The sequence below is a fragment of the Cladophialophora immunda genome (genome assembly GCF_000835495.1).
Source record: "Cladophialophora immunda strain CBS 83496 unplaced genomic scaffold supercont1.1, whole genome shotgun sequence".
Classification (NCBI taxonomy): domain Eukaryota; kingdom Fungi; phylum Ascomycota; class Eurotiomycetes; order Chaetothyriales; family Herpotrichiellaceae; genus Cladophialophora; species Cladophialophora immunda.
In genome coordinates this window covers 5,783,973-5,795,538 of record NW_015622541.1, presented here as the reverse complement: position 1 = coordinate 5,795,538, position 11,566 = coordinate 5,783,973, and the positions used below count along the sequence as shown (strand labels likewise).

General features: G+C 53.1%; 4 protein-coding genes across 5 annotated transcripts; 3 read left to right on the top strand and 1 right to left on the bottom strand.

Annotated features, from left to right (window-relative positions):
• Positions 1 to 119: 119 nt before the first annotated feature.
• Positions 120 to 2,292, top strand: PV07_01697 (uncharacterized protein). Its single transcript, XM_016388256.1, has 4 exons — positions 120 to 473; positions 532 to 642; positions 711 to 923; positions 977 to 2,292. The coding sequence occupies exons 1-4, from the start codon at positions 258 to 260 to the stop codon at positions 2,153 to 2,155; spliced, it is 1,719 nt and encodes a 572-aa protein (XP_016255184.1). The 5' UTR covers positions 120 to 257; the 3' UTR covers positions 2,156 to 2,292.
• A 1,365-nt stretch (positions 2,293 to 3,657) lies between these two features.
• PV07_01696 (uncharacterized protein) lies at positions 3,658 to 5,535 on the top strand (the record flags this gene model as incomplete). Its single annotated transcript, XM_016388255.1, has 1 exon — positions 3,658 to 5,535. The coding sequence occupies one exon, from the start codon at positions 3,658 to 3,660 to the stop codon at positions 5,533 to 5,535; it is 1,878 nt and encodes a 625-aa protein (XP_016255183.1).
• Positions 5,536 to 6,756: 1,221 nt separating this feature from the next.
• PV07_01695 (uncharacterized protein) lies at positions 6,757 to 7,188 on the top strand (the record flags this gene model as incomplete). The annotated part of the gene is made up of 1 exon (XM_016388254.1): positions 6,757 to 7,188. The coding sequence occupies one exon, from the start codon at positions 6,757 to 6,759 to the stop codon at positions 7,186 to 7,188; it is 432 nt and encodes a 143-aa protein (XP_016255182.1).
• Positions 7,189 to 8,135: 947 nt separating this feature from the next.
• PV07_01694 lies at positions 8,136 to 11,259 on the bottom strand. 2 transcript variants are annotated; one of them, XM_016388253.1, is made up of 5 exons: positions 11,113 to 11,259; positions 10,848 to 11,064; positions 10,717 to 10,790; positions 9,860 to 10,656; positions 8,136 to 9,802 (listed from the first exon to the last, which is right to left on the bottom strand). In XM_016388253.1, the coding sequence occupies exons 2-5, from the start codon at positions 10,888 to 10,890 to the stop codon at positions 8,890 to 8,892; spliced, it is 1,827 nt and encodes a 608-aa protein (XP_016255181.1). In that variant the 5' UTR covers positions 10,891 to 11,064; positions 11,113 to 11,259; the 3' UTR covers positions 8,136 to 8,889. The 2 variants fall into 2 exon arrangements, with proteins under 2 accessions (XP_016255181.1, XP_016255180.1); XM_016388252.1 differs by having other exon boundaries at positions 10,848 to 11,259.
• Between the last annotated feature and the right edge of the window lie 307 nt (positions 11,260 to 11,566).

Here is an 11,566-nt window from a genome sequence, read left to right as displayed (position 1 = left end):
GCTCCACGGACTGTGATTGGACAGGGCGTGCTCGCGGAACTACTCTACGGTGACGACGTCAATCCCGGGCGTCCCTCGCGTGCAGTGGTGCCTCTGTGCCTCTGGTGCCTTCTTGGCTGCTCAGCCTCGCAAGGCGTTTCGCATCTCCGCTCCTCACGCAACACAACATGGTCATATCACATCTTACCACCCCCCGTGCAACTTCTGGCTCCTCCATTGATCCCTCGACGCCCTGATGCCTGATCTACGCTGGATCGATGTCGGTCCGTATTCAGTTTGATCAGCCCGTACAGAGGTGCTACACGAATCTCGATTTCGTCTCGGGCAACGTTATCCTCATCCTCCCCAACGATGCCACCATCTCTGCAGTCACGGTCAAGCTCGAGGGCGAGAGTCGGACTCGGCTTGCCGTGCCCAAGTTTCCAAACAATGAACGGTCGGATAAGAAGAGGTCGGAGCTAGAATTGCACAAGGTTGGTGAGAAGGATCGCTCCCGTCCACCGCAACTTCTGCTCACACATCAGGCTCCAGCTTTTGTATAAAGTCATCACCGTCTTCCCAACACCCGAGCTTCAAGAAAGAAGCAGCGGCGCCGCCTACACTCTCCTAGCTGGCCAATACCTCTACCCGTTCAAGTTCAAGGTCAGACACCTCTTAAGAAACCGTCCCGTGGGTCGGAATCGGCGACCACCGCTAACCGCCATGGACAGTTCCCATTCAACAATGACTGCCAAAGGAATCCGAGTGCCCTGAAAGATATCAAACTCGGCCATGTGAATGTTCAATTCGCACCCGACACCACGAGACATGTGAAGAAGACACTGCCACCCTCACTGAGTGGCTTTCCCGGCGAGGCGGAAATCAAATACTATGTGAAGGCGACAATCGTCCGCCCCAAGTTCTTCCAAGAGAATATCAGAGCGGTATGCTTCTCTCCGCGTTACTTGGGAGATGTAACGGCTAATCTGTGACAAAGATCGCCGATATCAACTTTCTGCCCATCGAGCCTCCTCGGCCTCCCAATCGTCATGAGGAGACGTTTGCGAGAAGAAAGAGACAGTTCCAGAGATACCCGGCCGAGTCGCAGAAAAAGATGGCTGGCCTTTTCGGTAGAAAATCTTCGACTCCGACATCCGCGGAGGAAGAACCTCCCGCTTTTCAGGTCGATGCCCGCCTGCCAAGTCCCGCCATTATCACCTGCAACGAACCTCTGCCGCTACGAATACTGGTTGAGAAGCTCAATGACAGCTCCGCCACTGCCTACCTCAAGATGCTGCAAATTGAACTCACAGGGTACACCCAAGTCAGAGCTCTTGATCTAGAAAGAACTGAAACCACAAAGTGGCCATTGATGTCGCAGGCGAACATGAACATGCCACTCGGCAATCCCAGCGATAAAGGTCGTAAGGAATGGAAACTTCCTTCTCGACTGTGGGAGGATTTTCCGCTCCCCAATACCGTCTGCCCTTCATTCGATACCTGCAACATCTCTCGGCGATATGAACTAGAGGTCACGGTCGGTTTGGCTCATGCTATGGCAAGCGGCCTACGACCGGAGCTTATGGTCCTTCCTTTGCGTCTACCTGTCTTGGTGTACTCCGGCATTGCTCCTCCTCCGAAGCTGCTGCAGGCTATGGCCAATAACCCTCGTCCTCAACCTGCTCCTCTACACTTGGCCCCACCAAGACCTTCCGAGATAAACGGAATGTCTTCGCAGCCGACCACCCCATTAGAGACGCCAACAACTCCTTTGTCTGAGATCAACTCGTATCCGGCCCCGGTGGGCTCTTACAATCCGCATGAGCAATCGGATATCCCTGACGACGCCCCACCCAGCTATGAGGACGCTATGGCTGAGGATATTGCACCTGTCGATGGTCCTCGGCGGGAATACCACGTGCCATCTGAGCCCGTAGCTCAGCGGCCGGCCTTCAACCCCGATGCGAAAGGTAGCGGACTCGGCCGACGAGTCAGCGAGCGATTATTTTCCGGCGGGGAACCAATCAGTCCTACTAGGACAACTTCGATGGGAAACGCGATGCCAGACTTTACCATAACTGAGGACGAAGATGCCGGGTCTCCGAGCTCACCGTCAGGCGGAAGCTCAAGCCGAATGTCTAGCTGGAAGCGGAGTTTCAGTGGACGGAAGGAATAAAAAGCATTCTTCTGGACATTTCTACGGTAGTAACGTCGGTACGCCATTATGAAGAGCGTGGAGTTGGACATAAGCAACACCCGATGAACAATCAGGAATTGATATTCTTATACATAATACATGCGTTCTCTGTGACATTGCAGCCCCGTGTCCGCTTCTGGAACCACTGTACGAGTTAATGGACTTTGTGGCGAGCGAGTCTAGTACTCAGCACTCAGCACTGGTTGCATGTGGTAGTATTTGAAGGCCATGTGCTGCGTGCAGTAGGCAGATGGGTAGGTGTTGAGGAGATGTGTCTGTGGTGACGAGTGGTGGTGTGGAAGATGCCATGACGTCAGCCTGCAACGTCCGTTTCAGGCTGCGTCTTGTGCCTCACGCGCTGCTTCACTCTCTTCACCAAGACCCAAGACATCTTCCAACCTCACGAGTCACGATCTCGCCTTGCTAGTTACTACCTTCTGCTCACGAGGACATACACTTCAGATGTGTGGTATTCATTAAGATTCTACTGTTACCCCGGAGGGAGGTCCTCGAACAGCCACCATGGATGCCTTCAAGGACAAGGTAAGTGGTACCAGTCAACGCCAAAGTAAATGCACTTGATTGAGAATGTCCTTAAAGACGAATTCTCTGGCTCGGGCCCTTGTTCGGTCTTGGGGAAAGCTACCTACATTATTTGTTGCTCCCTGAAGCGCTCATGGCTCTACAAAACCCACACATCTAACACACTCTCAAGGCACCAGGTTCTGGCGGTCATCGCAGCCAACATTCTTCCTCATTTGCTGCCATAGGCGCTGCACTTATCCCCACGGCCATAACTGCTGCTATTTTCTTATTGACATTTGCGGCTCTGCGCTCGAGGTATCGAAACATCTACGCACCAAGGACGTATTTCCGGACCATTAACCACAAGTGAGTCCTTCCAAATAGTCGAGTGGTCGGCACTGACAAGCTCCAGGGATCGCACTCCTTCATCGAGTCACACATCCGTCTCCTGGTGGCATGACTTCCGCGCTCTCGATGACAAGTTTGTTTTGCGCCATTCGTCATTGGAGGCGTATCTCTTCCTACGGTATCTCCGACTGACTGTCCTCATCTGCGTGGTCGGCTGCTTCCTGACCTGGCCAATTCTCTTTGCGGTCAATGCGACGGGGGGAGGTGGTGCCACCCAGTTGGACAGAATCTCGTTTAGCAATGTGGCAGACGGGAAACGGCTCTATGCGCATGCCGCTGTGGCCTGGGTCTTCTTTGGTAAGGCAACTTTGCTCCGCTCGTCGGACTACTCCTAATACTTGACCTCAGGATTCATATTACTTCTTGTCACCCGAGAAAGGCTCTTTGTCATAGGCCTTCGTCAAGCTTATCAGACAATTCCGGTAAATGCTAGCCGGCTGTCTTCTCGAGTGGTATTGTATTTAAGCGTACCTCCTGAGGGTCTTCAAGAGGAAAATCTTCGTCGATACTTTGGTGAGGACGCTGTGAGATCGTGGGTGGTCTCAAACATGAGCAACTTGGAAAAGTTGGTTCAGAAGAGGGACAAAAAGATCGATGACTTGGAAGGGTTGGAACTGCAACTTTTGAAGAATGCCAATCGCAGCAAAGACGATGCACCAGATGATAACGATGCAGGCTCGAACCAGCAACCAAAGCCGGTGAATGGGGCCCATCGACCGAAGCACAAGTCAAAATATCTAGTTGGCGAAGAGATTGACAGCATCTGCCGTCTGAGAGAGGACATCTCAACTGTCATTTCTGACGTGGACCAAGTTCGAGAGGCCGACTCCAGCACCCCTGGTAGAAGAACGGGAGCAATATTCGTCGAGTTCAAGGATCAGGTTAGTGCACATCAAGCGTTCCAGCAAGTGCGACATCCATCACCTCTTACATTACAGCCAAAGTATATCGGCATCCAGCCGAAAGAGGTCATCTGGCAAAATCTCAATCTCGATCCGTCACTCCGAATCACATACTCTTATATTGCTATAGCCCTTGCTGTTGCAACAATCATCTTCTGGTCCATACCAGTCGGGATTATTGGCACAATCTCTAACATCAATTACCTGACGGACAAATTTCACTTTCTGCGATTCATCAACAATCTCCCGGATCCTATCCTCGGACTGCTCACAGGGCTGGTGCCACCTCTACTGCTCAGCTCCGTGGTTTCCTACGTACCGTACCTCTTCCAATGGGTAGCAACGTTGTCTGGCCAACCAACAAGCAAATCAGCAGTCGAGTGGGCTCAAATGTGGTACTTTGTATTCCAAGTGGTTCAAGTCTTTCTCATCACGACGTTTTCGTCGGGGGCTGCCGCCCTGGCTACCAAGGTTGCAAACCAGCCAACAACCGTTCCAACTCTGCTTGCGAAGAACCTGCCGAAAGCATCGAACTTCTATTTGACCTACTTCATCATCCAAGGGCTCGGTACTGCGTCGAAGAACATTTTGAACTATAGCGATCTCTTCTCCTTCTTGTTCTTTTACTACGTCATGAACAAGACCCCGAGACAGAAATTCAACACTTATGCGCAGATGAAGGGAATCAGCTGGTTCAACGTCTACCCGAAATTCACGAACTTGGCTGTCATTGCCGTGGCCTATTCGTGCATTGCACCACTCGTTTTGGGGTTCGCAGCGATTGGCTTGTTCCTGTTCTATTTGAGCTACCGCTACAATCTCCTTTACGTGATTCAAGTCAAGACAGAGACACGAGGAGAGAGCTACACAAGGAGCCTACAGCACCTGATGACGGGTGTCTATCTGGCAGAATTATGCTTGATTGGTCTGTTTGGAATCAAGAAAGCGGCTGGTCCGTCCACTCTTATAACGGTGTTGCTGGTCGTCACCGCTCTCTACCACATGACCGTCAACCAATACCTTTCGCCTCTGGAAAAGTACATGCCGGTTGACGTGTTGTCGAACGAGGACGAGGAGAGGCCTCTCCTAAGAGACAACGAAGCGGGCACGGGGTCGCACACTGATCAACCCGATCGATCACTGGTCCACAGGCTTGGTTCGGGAAAAGTTCCTGCGGTTTTGCTGGATCCACTGGCCAACCTGCTCGAGCCTCGGATTTTCGCTTCACAGGAAGCTCTTCGACCATGGCTTCAGGACCCCGAGGGTGAATCAGAAGAACGAAATTCCTATACCGACGAGCAACTCAAAAATGCATATCTTCTGCCGGCGATGACCTCGAAACCCCCAAAAGTTTGGCTCCCAAAAGATAGGAAGGGGCTGTCAAAACACGAGGTAGATGAGAACGAGAAGGCAGGGTTGCCTAGCACAGACGAAGGCGCTGAACTTGGCCCATCGAATGAGATCCTATGGAACCACGATGATTTTACGACAGTGCCTATTTTCAAGCAAGCCACTCGATATTGAATCTGATACTTGGGATGCGGTCAAGAGAATGGTCGAGACCTCCAGACCCATCACTCTGTCCACACGAAGATGCACGCCGACCCGTACAGAAGGACACGTTGTATGACATGATTTGGACCTGCATTTGTCTGCTCGGGAATCAGGGACCTTTGGCCTTCCCAGTGGCTGCCTGAAACGCCGCCAGGGCAGGTTCCAATGACGGGACCACAAAGACCCGGACCAGAGATTGCGATGGCGTATTGTCATTATCACCGCCAAATCATTCCAGGCGCAACCAATAGCCTCGAGCTAGATTTGTACCTCGTAGGTGCACGTTTACCGGAAGATGTGAGTCCGTCGAAATGGGAAAGGCTCGCATTCCCGGCTTGTGGTCTTTGGGGAAGTTGTTTGGTCATTCAGCAATGCCATGCCGCTAGTCACTTTCCCTGCGCAAACTGACCATCTCGTGTTTCTCGGAGACTCCAGCTGGGCTCAGCCCCTCCAACCTTCTGCAACCGACCCTGAACGCTTACCGCAACCATCATGAACGCCAAATTTGCTGAAAGACTCTGCAATCTTGATTCGCCCATGGGCGCTCGCTGTAACGCCATCGCGTCGAATATCTCCTTTTCAGTGACTCCCCGCTGCCCGATTCCATGCCAGATGGCTGGGTACAGCAAACCCAGCCCAGGGCTGGCTGGGGCGTGGTTGACGCTACGCTGGTTCGACAGGGCTTGAATCACTCGGTCGCAATCTTGCCCTTCATCGAGTCCCCGAGACGGTTGCTCTTTCTGTCATGGTTGCTGTCACGGTGAGATGGCTTCCTGCGACAGGCTGTTCGGGTTGGATGTTTTTCCAGTTCCGACTCAGCCCTAGCACCTGCGGCGCTCACAGCCACCTGTTGCTTCGTATAGCTCACCGAGTGTCACAGACACTATGACATCGCTTGGTCAGTGTGGTGGGCGATTATTGGAAAGCATTGATGCGCGCAAGACGGTGAGGCCGGCAAAGCCAGGGGGACGGCTTACTGTGTATATCAGACGTGGTACCAGGGCTTCAAGATATAAGTATCCCCCCTTCGTCCTGTCTTTGAGGATGTGATTCTAGACATCAAGCAACGAATACAGGAAACAGAGACCAATACTCAATTGCAAACTCACATAAATCGAAGTGCTCATTGAACCCCACCCCTCCTTTCTCGTCGCAACAAACACATCCCAAGGCCACCATACCAATTACAACATGTCGACATCCAAGCGTCCATCCATCTTCTCCCGCCTGTCCTCGAGCAGCGCCTCGATCAGCTCCTCGTCCTCGTCGACACGGACGTCCACCCCCAAGGGCTGCCGCGACACCGTCTACGCCCGCTACGCCAAGGACGGCAAGGGCTACGACTTCAACCAGACCTACCCGTACTGTACGAGCGTGTCCAGCGCCTCGTCGACGCGCTCGACGTCCGAGTCCGACTTCCCCGTCGGGTGCCGCGACTTCAAACTCCGCTACGCTAAGGACGGCAAGGGTCACGACTTTGCCGCCACCTACGCCTACTCGCCGTCGACGGACTCCTCCACCACCACCCTGGTCGCCGCTCCCGATGCCGTCCCCGCAGGGTGCAGGGACTACAATAACAAGAACATGAGGTATGCGTGGCACCAGGGCCGACAAGGTTCTTGAGCCGGGATGCGCGGGAAGGGAAAACCAACAATCACTGATTCGTCGTGGTGTTATGATTTTTAAGAGTCGGTACGGCGGGGAGGGAGACGAGGGAGATGCTTGGGCCCTTTTTCTTATCTTTTCTCTTTTCTATTCTTTTGTTACATTTCCCCCCCAATTTTGTTTGAAACTTGTGTGACAATATCCGAGCTTCTCTACTACGGGAAGCCGAAGGAAGTTTGCAGCACCTCTCTGCGTCGCGGAGGTCTGGGATCGATTCTTGTTGCAGCTATAGTGTTCTTCTTTCTTTCTTACCACGTCGGGCAATGGGGTATATCCACTTTCGGGCGTTTCTGGGACCAAAAGGCGGTGCCCCGGGAATACCAGCTGCTACTATTACTTGCTTACTCATTTCTTTGCTTGCTTGTTGTTGGCTTGCTTGCTTATTTGTTTACTCACTCATTTAATTACGAGTACTCACTCACTCACTTACTTACTTACCAACTGTACCACAATACATTTCGCCCTGGAAATTAGTTCTTCTGTCCCCTTCCCTGTCCCTATCCCATCCTATCCCGTCCTGCTCTAACTTGCCTTTTTGAGGGTTTCTCACCTGTCCCGTCGTCAACGAATGGGGCTTACTCAGCGAGTCAGCCTTGGCTCGCATTCTTACTACCCAAGTACAGTCCTTTTGCGATGTGCTCATGAATCAACGTAGTTGGTACTTAATCGGCATACTTACTCTGGCTTGTTTAGGCCCATTGTTCCGGTGGAACCACGGTGGTGGTGGTGGTGGTGGTGGCGGGGGAGGTACAGAGTTGATGAACCCAGTTGGATTATAGCGCATGATCACTCCCAGATGGACGGCGTGTGTCATCCGTTTGTAATACTAGATAATCTACAATTTTTGTGGCGAAGGGGTTCATGATTCAGTCAGTCACAAAGACAAATGGAACTGGAACTGGAAACGAGAAATTGACTTGTTGATTTCGGGAGAATCTAAACATCGCCCTCATTGGTGTCTATCTAAGTCTAGGTGCTTGCCCAGAAAAAGAGGAACGATCTCTCGATCAGTTCAGTGTATGGATCCTCGGTCGTCATTTTATCAGTCATTGTTCATGCTTCATTGCTCATTGTCATCGTTGCGATCATCGCCCGGGGGGTTGTGTCGAATGGTAAAGCAGATCACACCAGTCCGTCTAGCCCTCCATTCCGTCCAGTGATCACAGTTCTTCTCCTCGACCCTTGTATCTCCCCCCGTCTTCACCCTCGGTTTGTCGCGACCGGCATAAAACATAATGGTAGAAAAAGCAAGTCGGGCCTGAAGAGCAAAAGGTGCAAGATCCGGGGACTCAAGTTAATTCATCTCGACCCAAGGTAACAATCCCCCTCATGCGCCACATGGAACAAATCCTGGCCCGACCCGAGCTGACATGACCTGGTCCACGCGCAAAAGTCCGGTTGGGAGAGAATGGAGAAAGAGAAGATCGCTTGGGCTCAACACAACACCTCTTTGTGTCTGTGCATATCCATCCGTCCATCCATCCCGTCGTGAGAAAGATAATGGCAAAGGCTTAATGCGCCGCAGTGATTCTGATGTGTAGAGATTCAGTGAGTAGGAATAGTAGGCCGGTCAGCTGGTCAATCGATTATTCCTATAGTCGTGTAGAGCCTGGTTCGAGTCCAAGAAGCGCAAGCGCCGCGGTGCCGAGCAGATTTTCCTCATGTCGCCTTGCCGTTTAGGAGTGGTTCACGTTCTAGATCCCTGGCCTCCTCAGCTTTCGCCTTGGACTTGTTTGACGATTCTTCCTTCTTCGAACTCGAGTTCTTGCTGAGCCATTCCTGCACGACCCCCTTGTAGTCCTTAGCCATGTAGGGGCTGAACAGTTCCGCGAAGAAATTCCCTTTCCGCCAGTACTTTAGCTTGAGGTCCTGCAGGAGTAGGTCCATGTACGGCACTTGGTCGAAGACCAGGTCAGGGAAGAATCGGCCGTGGCCGTATGGGGCGCGGTGTTTCGCGTACTGTGCCATCAGCGCCGCCTCGCCGAATACCGTGGACGAGTCGATTTCGAGTTTGTGGTTGAGATACGCGTACGCCCAGAGACATTGCAGCTCGCATCGCGGTGTGTTGGCCAGGTTCGAGAACATGCTGATGAATACGAGCGAGTTGTCGCCGTCTCGAGTCGGGCCAGGCGGTGCGATGGCGCGGTAGAGTCGGAACGGCGTGTAGTTGGCCTCCCGATCCATGCCTGGGTTGAATGGTTGGATCACGGTCGAGGTGGGTGATTTGAACGGCCCGGCAACTAGACGGGGGAATTTGGACGCGATGGCCAGGTCGGCCTTGTCACTCAGGTCCTGCCAGAAGCTATACTGCGCTGGGGTGTAACTGGTCGACGGGATACCAAGGTCGGCATGCATGGTGTCTGGGATGAATTTGAGGGTGGACTTTGCAGAGAAGCCAGTCGCGGTGACCAGAGCGTCGGCTTTGACATAGAAGCCACTAGCAAAGTTGATGGCGCCTTTGGAGAGGCGGAGTACATCTTCGCGGTGGACACGCACCTGGCCGGTCTTGAGCATCTCGTAGATGTCCTTCTCGTAGCTGTAGATTCCAGATGCGGTGCCGTACCAAAAGGGGCTAATTATGAGATGTCAGATGAGCTGCGGATTCCCGGAAGAAACAAGTGACACGTACCTCTGCTCCGGCTCCAAGACCTTGGTTCTCTCATCCTTCAGCATGCCGCAGTCGTCCAGAGTCGCCTTGTGAAGATTGGTCCAGAAGCCTTGGGAGATGATCTTGCCGAGCTTCGTGAAGTGCAGGAAGTTTCTGATCCAGCTGAACCCGTCATTCCACAGGCACGGGCTGAAGAAGGAGACGAATCTCCTTGCTGGGAGCTTTTCTCGTACTGCTTGGAGTGGTCCCATGGTATGGGCTGGGAAGATCCATTCGGGGCCTTTGCCTGATTTTCTGATGATCCATTCCACTTTCTTACCCGCTTTGCCAGCGAGATGGACGGCATCATAGGCAGACTTTCCTCCACCAAGCACCGCTATGGTTTCGACCTTGGAATCGTCGGTGAGAGCGCTGCCTTGCATTCCCAGTTCCGCCGAGTGCATGATTGGACCTCCAAAATCTTCGGAGCCACTCAATGCTGGTCTGTGTGGCACATTGGTGACACCTGTCGCGATGATTAACTTGTGTGCCTGCAGATCGACCCCTGACCCAAGTTTGACATTCCAGCCTTGGATGCCTTTGAGCTTCCAGACCTCGGTGACGGTTGAGTCGAAATCGATCAATCGCAAGAGATCAAAGTGTTCGGCATATGCCTTGATATACTCATGCATCGCTTCGCCGGAGACATGCTGGCCCTCAGGCACGCCAAAGCCATCATGCATGGGGAAGTCCGAGAAGTCGATGCCGCCGCGGATATTGTTCGTCTTCAGGCCAGGATAGAGGTTCTCTTTGGACCACACACCACCGACGGTTTTGTTCTGGCAGAGAGCAAATCAGCATGTGATGAGGCCAGTTGTCCGGCTCCCGCGATGACCTACAGAGTCCAGAATCTTCACCCGAGCCTCAGCATCGCATTCGCGTATCGTCTTTGCGGCGCACAGCCCCGAGGGGCCTGAAGTACCGTTAGCGATCGGCAATGCATGATTGGAGGGGGGGAAGTTCGACTTGCCGGCTCCAACAATGAGATAGTCGTGCATGGCATCTATTGACATGTCTGGTTCCAGCGTCCAAGTCTCGCGTCGCTCGGTGTGGTGCAGGCCTCAGCCGAGTGAGCGAAGGCGAAGTCACGAACAGAGGGTGTGAGAGCCATCTTTCTGGAAGGAGGGGCGCTTCAAGTCGAACTCGGGGCTTTAAAGTGAATGGATGGTGACACTCTTCGCACCGATCTGCTTCCCAATCAGCTCGGAGCATCAGAAATCGACTTATCACTTCACTTTGGCCATGACGCCTGAGAGAGTCCACCGAGAGCCCAGACGCGCTTGGGATTGCCCTGAGTCAGCCCCAGATCCGTAAGCTGATGGTGGTGGTGATGGTGATGGTGGTAAGTTCCAGCCCAACTGCGCTCGTTCCACGTGCAGCTGCGCCCTGGGTGTTGGTGGTGTGGGCATTCCTCTCGCCTATCCGCCCATCTGGTTGGGCCGCAACAAGGGAGGGAAGCTTTGTCGGTTGCCGACTTTTGGGATTCGGGCTTCGCGAGTAGAGTTCTTATCGCCTGTGATCTGGGCTCGATCGCAAGTGGTTGAGCAGTGGCCCAGTAAGCACTGCGCCGGTGGGGGATTTTCCTACGGCCTCTTCCGTCGTCTCAAGGCGCAGGCAACCTCCAACGCCTCCGCTGCACTTTTGCAACGGCCACCAAGAATGAATCTTACGACGACCACTCACCGCCTG

Coding starts and splice junctions, on each gene's coding strand:
- PV07_01697 (XM_016388256.1), top strand. CDS start 258: ATGTCGGTCCGTATTCAGTTTGATCAGCCCGTACAGAGGTGCTACACG. Junction 474..531: donor CGGAGCTAGAATTGCACAAG/GTTGGTGAGAAG, acceptor ATCAGGCTCCAG/CTTTTGTATAAAGTCATCAC. Junction 643..710: donor TCTACCCGTTCAAGTTCAAG/GTCAGACACCTC, acceptor CGCCATGGACAG/TTCCCATTCAACAATGACTG.
- PV07_01694 (XM_016388252.1), bottom strand. CDS start 10,890: ATGTCAATAGATGCCATGCACGACTATCTCATTGTTGGAGCCG. Junction 10,791..10,847: donor CTATCTCATTGTTGGAGCCG/GCAAGTCGAACT, acceptor ACGGTACTTCAG/GCCCCTCGGGGCTGTGCGCC. Junction 10,657..10,716: donor GGGTGAAGATTCTGGACTCT/GTAGGTCATCGC, acceptor GCTCTCTGCCAG/AACAAAACCGTCGGTGGTGT.